At 37.0% G+C, this 14,693-nt stretch overlaps 1 protein-coding gene across 8 annotated transcripts in view; it reads right to left on the minus strand.

Annotated features, from left to right (window-relative positions):
* Window positions 1-4,335: 4,335 nt before the first annotated feature.
* GRIK1 (glutamate ionotropic receptor kainate type subunit 1) overlaps window positions 4,336-14,693 on the minus strand; it is a gene marked incomplete at both ends in the record, with an annotated part of 432,363 nt that continues 422,005 nt past the window's right edge. For 4 of the 8 annotated variants that reach the window (XM_082625512.1, XM_082625522.1, XM_082625518.1 and 1 more), the window contains one exon: window positions 4,336-4,491. In XM_082625512.1, the coding sequence (XP_082481638.1) occupies window positions 4,336-4,491 (156 nt within the window). Of the gene's footprint in view, window positions 4,492-4,905; window positions 4,993-14,693 lie in introns of all 8 variants that reach the window. The other 4 variants (XM_082625515.1, XM_082625511.1, XM_082625514.1 and 1 more) reach the window with 2 other exon arrangements.

Here is a 14,693-nt window from a genome sequence, read left to right on the forward strand (position 1 = left end):
TTGGGCAAGATATTTAACATCTCTGAATTTCTGGTTTTAACTTGGTAAAAAATATTTCCTTTAGGGTTACTATGACTATTACATGAGCAAATGTTGTGAAGTACATACAATGTACCTGGATTTAGCTCATCCTTGTTAAATGATAGCTGCTATTACAATCATTAACATATGATGACATGATCTTGACATTTACTAAGAGCATAGCTCAGGTCAGACTAAAACAATGGGATCTATCTATCTTTATCTATCTATCTAATCTATCTATCTAACCTATCTATCTATCATCTAATCTATCTATCTATCTATCTATCATCTATGTATCTATGTATCTATCTATCATCTATCATCATCTATCTATATCTATATTGCCATATATCTATATGTGTAAAATATTTCTCATAATATCCAAGTGAAATGTCAAAGTCAATCTGACTCCTTCCAGGTCATCCTGGATTACTTTGATGGAGGATAGTGGTCCCTTGCCTTCTGTTGGCTCCTTTGCATGACATCAGTAGAGGTTTCAGCTTTGTTAGTGAAACTGTGTGGCTGTCAAGAAGAGAAAGCTTGAGACCAATGAGCAAAATGTCCTAGGACTTATTGTCCAAATTAAGATACTTGTGTGAAGGGCAGGGGGAGCCTAAATTACAGGACTTCACAATTTCAGGCTTAATGTAGAACCATTCAGGACAAACTAGGATGTCTAGGCACTCTACTAATGAAGAAAAAAGGATAGGAAATGAGGGGTGAAAAGAAGGAAGAAGGATATGAATGTAAATAAACAAACAAACCAGACAATACATGTCAACGAATCCATTTTGGAGTCTCAGTTAACCTACTAGGCTGTGTAAAAATGGAGTAACTTCTTTAATTGGGTATCTTATGGACAAAGCTTAAAAACAAGTCTCTCTGGTAAGCCTGTGACTTACTATGAGTACACTCACCTGCAAAGCCAGCCTGTTTCTGGATTTCTAAACATCAGCACGTCAAGATGGTCATTTCACTCCCAAGGCTTATGGGACTTTGAGTTACTACTTGTAAATGTAGTGTATATGTCTCCACTCTGGAGGATTTACTGTTCCTATTTTGTCCTGCTTCTTTCTTCTACATGGTCATTATTTAAAAAAAATATGACTGGAGAAAAGTTTCCCTCCATATACAGGATTAGACCTGAACAAACCTGAGAACTGAGCGTGTCTTTGAAGTCCCAGCCTCACCTTTTATCACCTCTTCCCCACCTCAGTAGGCACCTTCTCTAAGCACTCCATTACCTTAGGTAGAATGGCTTACTTGCCCTAACCCTGTGCGCTTCTGACAGTGAATGCCTGTCCTCTCCTTCATCAGTGAATGCCTGTTCTCTCCTTGTTGTAAGCTGGAGGATCCAAATAATAAATGATTTGAGCAAGTAGATTATAATTTGAGCCACTTTGTTACCTGATGCATTGGCTCCTCTGATGTTGGAGAGACTCTGGTGGGCTTTACATTTTGGAACTGATAGACTTTACATTTCTTTAAAAATCACACTGCATATATAGCTCTTAGGGATACCTTTCTCAGAATAGGCACTCTTAATTGTATTCCTCCTTTAAAACAACAATCTCAGGAGCTTCTTAATTAAGAAACTATTTAGTCCTTTTAGGTCAGGCAAAGAGTTGAACTAAAGCAGTAACTGCTGAGATAGAGAAAAGAATGCTGGTCAAATATAGTTTATCTTCACCTAGTTTTCTTTAACCTACTTCCTTCTTATTTCTGTCTCTCTCCAGCATCTTCTAGACTAAGAATGGAAAACTCTGAGCCCCATATGTATCAGCAACCCCATGGGGCCAATGCAAGTAGTGAATGGTTTCTCTTCCATTTTCTCTACACTGAAGGCAAGAAAGGCTCAGATTTGAAACTTGAAAGGAAAATAAATCTTAACTGTAAACATCGTATTTCAACCAACACTGACTTCCCTTTCTCTTCTTGAATATTTCACCTGAGCCATCTTTTCCAATTAACATCGAGAAATTGCTGAAGGAAGAAATGTTAGATCCAGTTTTTAATTAACTTTGCCATTGATTTCTACATAACTGTGTATGAGTCACTGTTCTTCAGAGGAAGGGATAAAAATCTCAAAGATTAATAGTTGATCTCAAGGATTTTTTCTGGACCAGGTTCCAGATATTCTGTAGTTTCTTCTTTTTCTCTTCTCTGAACTCATTAGCTTACTCTGTTCTTCACTGCACCACACACAAACACACACAGAAACATATGCCCATGTGTACACATCAAATGAGCTTTCAGAATAAAAATACTGGGGGGAAAGGAAGGTGATTATATATTACATTTAATAGTTAATATAAAAAAGCCCTTTTCTGCAATTTTGCCTAGTTCAATATATTATGCCTTGAATAAAAATTCAGCTATCAATAAGTGAGGAGGAAAGTGGTTAATGGGCTTTAAAATATCTAGAAGCCAGATTGACACACACACTTTACATATTAGAAGTTGATATATTTTTTTCCCCACAAATTACTATAACTGCATGTGAAAGGATACAACACTGTAATATTTCCTGAAATGAGAGAAAATATTGTACTGTTAAATTAGAAAATGTAAAATAGAATTCCTTTAGTATAATTTTTAATGAACTGAATAAACTGCATATTTGCCCTGTCATATTTTCATATCATTCTAGTTCATTTTCAGCTAGTTGGATTCATCATATTTCTATTTGTAATTTTTAAATATAAGCAGCTTAATGCAGTTTTATGAGCTACATTGTCTTCTGTTTGTTGTTAATAAAACTCGAATTGATCCGAAATCTGAGTGTTGATTACAATCACTGAAAAATATCTGTCCAGTATCTGTTATTGCTATTTTAAAGGTCATTATTTTTTCCTTTTTATGTCTGGAACTATTTTTGTACTTTAGAGGGACTAGATTAACAGTTTCTTTTAGTTGTAAAATAATCCTACAGAAACTAATGGGATTTAATTATATGAAATATTGATTCAATGCCTTCTCCTTTCCCATTGTTTTTTCCCAATACCTCAGCTCCCCAGCTGAGCATCCCTTCCTCCACACCCACTCCTCCACACCCAAATCCTGGTGTTTTCCTTGAACCCCCTCTTCTTTCCCTCATGACCACTTTCTGAATCCCTGGCTGTGTGACTTGTGCCTCTAAGTTACCTCTGTCATGTAGTGGTCTCTCTGGTACTCTGCTGGCCCAGGCTACAATATCCTTCCTCTGGGTTGCTGAGCAAGGGAACATCTCGCTTCTCCTCCTCTCAGTCTTCTTTCTCTCAATTCTTTATTCTCAGCCAGACTGGTTGTTACTGCTTAGCCCCATTGTACCTCCATGCATTTTAGCCACCAAACTCCTTTTTCCTCCGTCATTCTGGCCCTAGTTCTCTCTTATTGCAGTGCCTTAGAATAACTACTTCCTCAGCTGGAATGCTTGCCTTCTCCATCTGATGTCTCTCTCTGCACTAGATTAACTCACCCTCCTTCAGATCTTAGCTGTACCTTCTTCCAGAAAGACTCCCTTGTCCCATCCCAGGTTCAAAACTACTGCATGTTCCAGCAGCTTCTGACCTCCATTGAGGAAGTGCTTAATCCTCCTTTGAGTAATAGAATGGTTCTTTTTGTTCATTTTATTATAATATATGTGAGGGCAGGGACCACATCTCTCATCCTTACCGTGGTATCCCCAGAACCTAGAATGGTGCCTCAAATGTGGTGGACACTTTTATTTTTTTGAATGAATCTTCCCTCTTTAGTATCCTTTTATATTCACAAATGTTCCAAGTACCAGTTAACTATTTATAAAATTAGATTTTAAAACACAAAAATGAATGGTTTCATTTTACTATAATCACTAGGTATTTGGTATAAACTAAAAGAATTTTTTAAACTCAGTCAGAAATTGTTCTATCAGGCTGAAAAGGTAAGAGGATTCATCAAAATAGCAAAGTAGACAGCTGCTGATACTTGGAAACCAAACATTGTGAGTAAGAGCAAATAATGGGGAACAAACCAACACTCAAACTTATTCTGGAAAAAAAAAACCTGTTGTTTTATTATTATTTAGAAAGAACACACAGCAATTTATTGGGATGAAAGAGAAAAGGTGAAATAAGTGAACATACAAATTCATTTCAAAATAATCCGTGCTGCTTCCCAAGTAATCTCTGTCTATGTGAGCTTTTGAAAGTTTTGTATTTCTTATATCTGTATGCATAATCAAGTTATGTATATAGATATATGGAAGCACAGTTGTCAGAAATCCTTTCTCCAAAAACCTGTAGCGAGCATATGTTTTTCTTCCTCAAAGCTTCCTACAGGTGTTTTCCTGGCTCATGCCACACTCTCTTTTCTCTGAGTTCGTCTTTGATGACAAGTAAGGATACTTGTGAAGGAAGATTTACCCTTAGTTCTCGACTTTTTCTTTAACTTTTTCTGATTTTTGAGTGAGATTCCCAGTTCTTCCATGATGGCATTGAAAGAGAGGCACTAGAGAACATGAAATAATAGAGCATCAGTTTAACCCACTATCTCCGTGGTTTCTTGATCTGTGTCTTGTCTAGGTTTTTATGATTATGAGATATTGGTCTAAGATAACTGTGCCACAGGTAAATCCCCAGCCGGTTCCCACACCACCTCCTCCACCCACTGCCCTCCCCACCCCCAACCTTTTCTACTTGTGGAAACTGATTCGACAAGTGAGCTGGACAAACTTTGGGGTTTTATTCACAAATGAAGTAGCATAAAACTACCCAGGTAGGCTCTCAAAATAGACAACTTACCTTTGCGGAGACACCAAAATAGAGTTAAATTAAGTCATTTCCCCCAGTGAGATGATCCAAACATTGATAGGATTATCAAGGCATACGGACACTTCAGTAATGCTATAGAAAATGAACAAACCTTCTCTACACCAAGGCTTTGTTTTTTTCTCCCATGAAACCTTACTTTGTTCCTAAAATAAAATCTAATTCTTGATGACTTTCCTTTCTGATAAAAAAAAAGAAAAAAAAAACAATTTTAAATTGTATATTTTCTCCAAAAAAACAGAGAGATCTGGCAGCAGCAATGATGCAGCTGTGGTTGAAATGAAAATAATATGGTACTGAACTGCACAGCAAAGACGATGGCATAATACAAAACAAAAATGGAATTATGATTATAAAATGTTATGCATATGCAGATGGCATATATATGCATATATATTACAATTACACTATTCTGTTCACATGCACAATATATAAATGGTGTAATAAGACATAATTTGCTATCATTTCTTCCAGCCAAGATAAGATCTTTGAGTGACAAATTTCTGCTTGTATAGAGAATTCTACAAAGTAGTGTTGTTTTTGATGAGATTGCTCCTAAAACTTTCTGTAAAAACCCAAAGGCTTTGGTAAAGTTTATGGAAGTGCAAGCATTATTCCTTTACCATTAACTCACAAAATAGACATAGTTGAAAGCCAAATGATAACATGTCACCAGATGATTTCTTTAGGATGTGAGTGCCTGATAAGAAGAAATTGGTGCCCCATGTGTGCAGAGTATGGAATGTCTTCTGTGGTCCTTGGGTATCAATGTGCAACATGTTTTTTTGAAAATTTACACTCCACTTTGTTCTATAAAAGAGCTGATGTATTTGATATAAGTAGTATTTTTAATGTATCTACTTGATTTGAAAACCAGACTTACAAATTTAGATTCTAGGTATAAATTATCCACTTACCAGACATACACCTCTAAAAAAAACCTAGCAGTTTGCATATGAGTTCTCGTCTCTTTTATATCTAAGTGTTTATAGGATTTGAATTTCATTTCCACTTTCCTATGGTATGAAACTGAAAATTCAGGTCACGCATGTTAGTTTTCTTTCAAATGGTAAGTTGTGGTTTCAGTGAATTGAGAGGGTGTCAGGCCACGCAAAGGAAAATTCAGAAATGTTTTCCATGAATTATACTTCAAAAAATGCTACAGCCAGTATGTCACAAACGAGATATAATTTTTGTAACATTATGTGATGTGAAATTTGTGTTGCTGCTAAGATGGAATGGGTATTTTATAGTGTCACTGTGGTAGACAGTGTTGTATTGGGGTTTGGCAAACTTTGTTCAGAAATTTATCTGAATGGAAGAAAGTTTTTTTGCACAGGACATTTCTGGTTTCAGAAAGTTCATTAAAGTGGAAGGAGGGGAGAGAGGGAAGGAAGGAGTGTCAAGTATTTTACATACGCTGTTACACATAAACCTCACAACAGCCTTATAAAGAAAGAGTTATTATGCCCATTATATAGATGGGGAAATTTACTATTAGAGATTTAAGTAACTTGCCTAAGAAATATGGCTCACAAAATGAAGAGCTTGCATTTGAACTCAGCCTGTCTGACTCCCCAAACTTAATTGCTTTCACTTGAAATCTGCTACACCATCATTAATTCTTTTTATTAAATTATTATAAAGCCTTTTCTGTGGATTCTTTCTCCATAAAACATGTTAAGAAATTATAATCTTTTTGTTTTATTTGAACTCTCAAATGTTTGATTTTAGACTCTTCACTTTGTTTTGCAATGAAACGACAAAAAATGGGTCTCTAGATGTGACTCATGTGGAAGACACAACAAGTTTTATGACACAACCAGTTTTACTACACAACTTGAAATCCTTCCTTAACCTCTTTTGGGTAAAGCAGCAGTCATAGATCTTATCTTGACAATATGTATCGGTTTTTTCTTTAAGAACAAAATCCTCCTCCAAATTTTTTATTGCCTTAAAATACAACAAACTTCTTTTCTTTTCTTTCATTTTCTTTCTTTCTTTCTTTCTTTTTTTTTTTTTTTTGATTGACCCTGGGTATTTATTTCTTGCTGCCTGTGTGAGAGTGAATATAAATATAGTTTTATCAGGGGTCTGGTTTCTCTGTCTTTGGTCACAAACTGTGATTTCTTTTTGATTCTTACTTTGTCTCCAACTGTCAAAAAGAAAATGGCAAGATATTGGGGCTGACCTTTCTGCTTCCAAGTTTTTGCTGTAGTCACAAAGAAAGATGACCTTTAAGGCCCCTACCAGCCATGAACTTGAGCAAACCACACACTCTCATATCCACAGGAAATGAAACTGTGAAGGTCATCTTTCAGCACAGAGTGGCATGAGAAGGGCTCATATTCATTAATCAATTTGCCTATTGTAATCTAAGAACTAAAAACATATATAACATATAAAGATTGAGCTTCTGAACTAGGATCAAAATTATAGTTGCTTTCCACAACTTTTACTTCTGGACTTGGTTTTCATGAACCCCTTCATGTTCATACAGCCACAGAAAAAACTATATTTAAAGCATGAAGGTTTACATTTCTAAACTCCTTCATTAGAAAGTATCAAGCATAATGGTGTCCACCTAGCTGCTTTGCTCTAAAGGCAGGGAAACTAGGGGTAGGATACTGCAGCAGTATCCTCCAGTGCTTTGCAGACTCTAAAGTCCCCTGGTAGCTTGGATCCTAGGTCCTCCCATTTTTCTCTGGTGGATGGAATTCATATTTTTAGTGAATCTACATACATCACCATGAATTATAGCTATGAGTTGGCTCCTGGTGTCAGAATGCTGGAATTGAAGTTTCAGCTATGCTGCTTAGTATAGTAGCTGTGTTACACTGAACAGGGTGTTTATTTTCTCTTTGACTCAAGTTTTCTTATCTGTAAAATGGAAACAATAGTAGAGTCCTTTTCATAGAACTATTATGAGAATCATTAAGTTGACATACATAAAACACTTAGCATAGTACCTGGCACATAGTAAGTATTCTCTTTCTTTAAAATAAAATGTTATACATCACTAGAAATATTTTAAGTCTACAGCACTCCCTGATCTATCATCTATCATCTATCTATCTGTCTATTTTTTTTTAGTGAAGTGGAAAAACAATGACAATTTGATGCTTCTTTAATTTTAACCTTTGCATGCCCTTCTCTGCACCAATTCCTTTGAAATTTTATATCAGAGTTTTAGTTCAAGTAGGTTCTATACATGTTTAAAGCATAGAATTTTCAGTGCCTATTATTATTTGTTTTACACAGCCCATAACATGTTTTGGTGTTTATGTAATAATAGGCTTTATGACAGCTTGTATCTTGCCCATGATAGGTGCTCATCTATAAGAAGAGAATGGAAACTAACTGCAGTTCCTTGCCATTTAAAAGTATTATCATCTTTGTGCATATGGACCCATTTACAATGAATCCCCATGATGATAAGTTTGATAGGAAAATTCACTTATAAAGAAATTTACAGTAGTAAATAATGTGACTGCCAGTTTTGCTGTTCCTGGCACTATCCAAAGATAAAGTGAGGTGTGAGTGTGTGTGTGTGTGTATGTGTGACTTCTCTCATAGAAGAAAGGAAACTGAGAAATAGAAGTTAGTCTATTAGAGACTGTGGCTGAAACTTCAACTAACACTGTAGCTCTCTTGGCTTTAAAAGGAGAAGGACCTGCTTCTTTATTCTGCAGAATGTCATCCCTCTTCTCCACTTCTTCAGTGCCCGTGGTGTATCCCTCATGAGTCCCCTTTTCTTTCCTTTCTCCTGCCTTCCTTTACATCCCCCTTTGGATTGTTTCTCTTTATAATTGCTGACTGCATGACATCTCCTTTGGATTAGCCCCAAATATTTTATTTCTTGGTACTAGAGTGAACCTGAACATAAATTGTTCTCCTCTCCTGATACCTTCATCCTTTTATTGCAAATACTGCCCTGGAAAGGTTGGGAGGAGCTAATCAAGTTCTTGTTTTGTACTTAAAATAAACTGCCTTAGGGAAAAAAAAAAGTCTAGGGCGGAGAATGCTTTTTTTTGCTGTAGGAAAAGTTGTGTGTTAGAATTTGATTGTAGTTTACAATATTGAAAGAACCGAGGCTAAGCTTTCATACTGGTTGCAAACTTGGCATCAAGATGTGAGTATCAGATTGATTCTCGCTGTATATTTAACATTTATGTATTCAGTGCTTTCATTCATTGGTACATTTAGAAGAACTACTTTGAATACATAATTTTAAGGGTTTTTCTGACAAATTATTTTTTAGAAGGTCTGGCCTAGCCAAGAATATAATACAGATTTTACATTTTTTATAGTTTTCTCCCTTTATTTTATTAGGCTCCTTATTCAAAGACATTTGAAGTGTTCTGTGACATTGTCTAGTAAATTTTCACCATATGCTTAGAAGAAAAGAAGGATATAGATAACATTAATGTCATTTTATAGTAAAAATCTTTCATTTTATGTATAGATCTTCTTTAACTTAAAGGCAGGCTGTGATTTCAAGTCTTTTGTAAAGACCGTTCTCAGTAAAATATAGAATATAAGTAAATACAGAGGGGATAGGTTGCTGAGAAATAATGCGATTATTACTACTATTACTATTATTTCCTTGGTTTTGTCAAATTATTGCCGTAGCTGTGTGGAGACAGTGTCTCAATGGATTTTTTTAAACAAGAAGGACTAAGCATTCACATCCTTAATACTTTTAAGCTCTGAGGTCTAATGTGGTGTAAACCTAGAATGTTCAACATGCTTTGGGCCTAGAGTCAGGAATTTTTTTAAGGAACACGACAGAAGAATCCTACTCGTATGTTTGCTACCTGAAGGCTTTGGACAGTCTGGTCACCTATCTGCACAAGTGTTTTATTTCTTCAGAGGATAATTGATAATCTAAGAACAGAGATCAGACTTTAATCATCCTGCATTAATTACAGGAAGGAATAGGGAAGGGGAGTGTTGGAGTAACTATACAGGCGCCATCTTTGTGTGCAGTTCTCGTGTTATAGAACTCAGAATTTAGGCATCATTTACTCTGGTTTTACCAATTTTCTGGGTTTATTCAGAATCCCTGGTCATCTTTCATGTAACCATCCTTAGGATTTTTAAAAAATGGATCTGTGAGGTTGAGAGTTAGTCACCATATTAGCTTTCAGAATAGTGGTTATGATGAATTGTACCCAGTAGCTAATGAGGAAGCTGATTCTCATCTCCTAAGTCTGTGCCAAAAATCTCAGGTGGAGGAAATTTCAACACTGAACAAAAATGTCAAAGTGTGCTTCCCGCCCTTATCCTCACCTGTGACCCAGCACCCATTCTTTTCACAGACCATTTCCCTGCTGATGCTTTAAACTGGCTCTTCATTGGTAACCACTCCCTACAGCCCTGTCTTGTCTTCCTTTGGCTATAGCACGTAGACATCCCTAACTCATTTTTCCTAGCTCCTTTTAATACCATGTTTTCACCATCTTTATGTCCCTTCACCTCTTTTCTTCCCTATTTCATTTTTGTTCCTACACCTAAGGCTTGATGCTGACATTTTCGCTCTCTCAGATTCTAGATTTAAGCTTCTAATTCTTTGCATGAAGGCATGCCCTAGAATTCTTTGTTTTCCAATCTGAGGTCTTTAAACCAAAAAATATATCTATGGGGGGCACAAGGTTACTTGATGGGGCCAGATACAAAGGATCATCTTTCTTTTTTTTTTTTGCAGCGCGCGGGCCTCTCACTGTTGTGGCCTCTCCCATTGCAGAGCATAGGCTCCGGACGTGCAGGCTCAGCATCCATGGCTCATGGGCCCAGCCTCTCCGCGGCATGTGGGATATTCCCGGACCGGGGCACGAACCCGTGTCCACTGTATCTGCAGGCTGACTCTCAACCACTGTGCCACCAGGGAAGCCCCCATTTTTATTTAAATATTTTATTTTGAAAACTTTTTCTTCTATTAAATTAAATGTAACTATAATGTTGAATGTTATTCTCTCTTTCTCTCTCTCTCTCTCTCTCTCTCTCTCTCTCTCTCTCTCTCTCTCTATATATATATATATATATATATATATATATATATATATACACATTTTTTAAAGAATTCTTACATTTTTCACTTGGGGTGGCTGTCCAGCGCTATATTCCCAAGCTCTTAGGGTATAGGAAAATTTATTCTCTTTTAACCTTACTGGTAATTTTGTAGAAAACTTTGAAATGTGAAGTTAACACTGAGGCAGAACATTTTGATATTGATTTATGTACTTTTTCCAATTCTTCTGAATCTCAACTCTTTTTTCTACTTTTACAGTTGCAACAGAAGCTTTTATATGCATTGCCCACAGGGTAGGATGACATAGAAAATAAAAAGAGAGGTAAATTTGTAGCTTTGAGTTCTTAAATAAACCTGTATAGACCTATGGAAACTATTGCCATCTTTGAAGCAATTAATTACAACAGCCAGGTGTTTGAAAGAAGAAAAAAGATGGTGCTTTGAATTGTAAATTTGCCTTAGAGCCTTCAGGATCCAGCATATAGGACTGGGCATAGTGGTGGAGATAGGACTGTTCAGTATCTGCTTTCAAGGAGAAACATCCAACAAGGTGATGATGCATCCTAGACGCTGAGGAACACCTGAGAAGGGCCCCCTCACTTGCCACTTCTGGGGTTAAACTCCCAAGAGGTGGGACAAGGAAAATAGCCTGACAGGTGAGGGAACCTAAGAACACAGGGAAATTGTGCCCACTCTCTGTCCTAGACTCTCAAAGGAAGCAGTCACTTGAGTGGAGAACTGTCCTCTGTCTCCCATGGCCTCTGAATAGTCTCAAGAGCAGCTGCCTCAGAAAGGGCACAGAAGTGGCAGACGGGTATCCCATCCAAGCCTGATGGCCGAAGAACAGACAGTTGTTTCTGCAGTGAGGATAAACTTCAGGTGGGCTCACATACCCAAGGGTAAGCAGCTCTATTTGCCTAAAAGTGGCAGAAATGTTGGTCTGCATGCCAAACTAAAGTGCCTACAGTGTCTTCTCCTCTCTGGAGTCATGGCAAGAGGCCAATGTAACTTTCTTCTCCAGCCCTCTAGCTTTTCTTTGTCTTCCTTACATCTCCAAAGCCTGCATCAGCCCCTCTTGCAAGCTAGGAGCCTGCATGCTTCCTCTGGATTTGGTATCATATGAACGTGACCAGGCTCTGTTCTGATAGCCTGAGTTAGTACCATGGGGACTGATGCTCCCTCATTTCACAGAGAAGAGGGCCTGGTCCTTCTGGCAACTCAGAAGCTGAGTTAGGGCCATAAAAATAAAATGTCAATAAATTATTTGCATGCCTCTTTTCATGCAGAGAATGGCCCTGCCTTTGAGGTAAATTGACTCTGATGTAGGTTTTCAGATCCCCATAGTACCCCTAGACATAGCACAGGGAGTCCTTGGGGTACCAGCTTATACCCACATGTAGTGGATACACTTTTTTCTCAAGCTACAAACCCAGGTATACAGAACACAGAAAACAAAAAAAACTACGCAATGCCATTAAAAAAATAACAGAATTCACCGTAGCTTATCGGTCCCCATATGTTAGTGGATCTTGTCAACTCAAGGTAACTCACTTTTGGTTTAAAACTAAGTTTTCACTTGATTAATGGCTCAGATAATACATGCCTCTTCCTAACTCCCTTCTCCCTTTTTCTTTACCAGGGGTGTCTGGGCTTAGGAGAGGTTGATAGAGGGTCTTGGCATTGGTGATAGTGAGAGCAGCTGGTCCATGGCCACCCTCTATCCTTTTGATTCCCCCTGGGGTGTGACATCCTGCCAGGCCATGGATGCTGCTCTCTTTCTCTGCTGCATCATCTGAGATGCCTGTGGTCTCACCATGGTCTCCATGTCAGGTCTACACTGAATCGTTTCCCTTCCAGCCTCAAGTCTTCCAATCCACTGGTTCTCTCAGCCCTTCCACAAAGCTCTTTGTTGGGAAAGGCCATGAATTTTTAGATGTTTTCCCTGGAATGTTTTGAGGTTAAGCAAGACTATGAAGCTGTTCAAAGGATCACTGCCTAGACATTGATATTCTACCATTCAGGAGACAGTTGGATGTATGATATCTCTACATGTCTTGCCGTCTCCTGGTTTACAAACTGTGAACACAACAATGGCACTTTCTGTTCAGGATCCGCCCTGAAATTTTCTGAGGTTTCCATTTTCCTGTCCCTCTAAGTTAGGACTTGGCTCAGGGATGGTCATTAGGCCTTCTCAGAGATTCGGGTAGCATCTAAGCTTAATGATTTCCCTTTAATATTTTCTTTCTTTCCTAGTGGTCAAAAATGGGTCAGGAATTGGAAAAAGAGGTAGGAGAACATTATTATGTATATTTCCTCAACCTTGACCCTCTGGGTTTTAGTTTTTGCTAATTAGACATAAACTTTTTGAATTAAAACAACTAACTTATTTAACAAAGCACTTAGCTGTTAAGATCGAAAGCCATGGTTTTTATGATTTTTGTCTGTGCTACAAGTTTGTAAGATCCACTTAAAACTGAAAAGCTAGGAGTTTCAGTCATCTCTAGCTTGCAAGCAATACATATAAAAATCTTGATGCTTGATGGTGGAGGAAGGTAGGGGTAAAATCAATGGAAAATAAAAGCCACATCATCCTTTTCCTTTGTTTCCTTTCGTCTCTCTTTAGCAGAATTATTTAAGTTCCACTTACAGAATAGAGAGTTTCCAGAGCACTCCAGCCCCATTGATCTCCCTCTTTCTGGAATTGTGATTAATTGGTTTCATAGCTTCGAATAGCTCCCTAAGTTTATTGTTCCCTTTTTTATACCTAGTCTATAGGCTCACCAAAGTAAAAAAATATTCTACTTCAGAAATCTTCCCTGTGTTTGTAATGATTTGCTTATGATTTATTGGATGGGAACCCTCTCAGTCTTTGAGGCTATGATAGCTGTTTTTCTCTATATCCAGAGCCAGACATTCTATCCTAACTATTGGCAGGGCAAGGTAATTCTGTTTATTACCATAAGAATTTAATGTGTTCAACATAACCACACAATATTAATAAATATATATATATATAAATATATACAAATATGTTAATGTATATACATATATGCTTAAGTGTGTGTGTGTGCATATATATATATATATATATATATATATATATATATATATATATACACATAAATTCTCCAAGTTTTTTTTTCACTGCTTCTACATTTTAACTTTCTTCCCACTTTCTACTAGAATTAAAAAATACAGTGCTTGGAAGAGAACTTTAACTGCAACCCCCTCTTTCCACAGATGACAGAACTGAGGATGAGGGAAGTACAATGACTTGCCTAAAGACACATAGCCATTCAGCAGCAGTACAGAGACTTGGATTCTTGGCTTGTGATTCCCAAGTCACCTTTCCATTGAGCCACAAACATTTTTCAGAGTTTAGTTTACATGGTGGTGCCAACTTGTACATTTGAAAAGTTATTTCTAAATGGATGTTAATTGCTTTTTGGCCTCTCTGTTAATTAATGAATGTTTGGGTTTCCAGGCAAAGAAAAGCCTCTTTGCACAATTACAGAAATAATCTGATTAGAAAGACTTTTCCAAATCACTTGCTAAATAAGTTAATCAGACTACAGAAGAAATAAAGCCAAGGACACTTGGATATTTGATAATGTGCCAAGTGACCATGAGGAAAGATAAATACCAAATGAGAGCAGGTTATCTATAGACAGTAGTTTTTTAGTTCTTATGGTTGGTAAAGACTAAGTGATTAGAAGAACATTCGTTTTTGAAGTTGGAAAATCGGAATATTTTAATATTTTAAGTCTGAACCCTCCAGTTGAAAAAAGACAAAAAATTCTGGCTAAGCTAAATTAAAAATTTTAATCACTAAGGAGAACTACAGTAACTTC

This window comes from Mesoplodon mirus (assembly GCF_964341445.2).
Source record: "Mesoplodon mirus genome assembly, chromosome: 6".
Lineage (NCBI taxonomy): Eukaryota > Metazoa > Chordata > Mammalia > Artiodactyla > Ziphiidae > Mesoplodon > Mesoplodon mirus.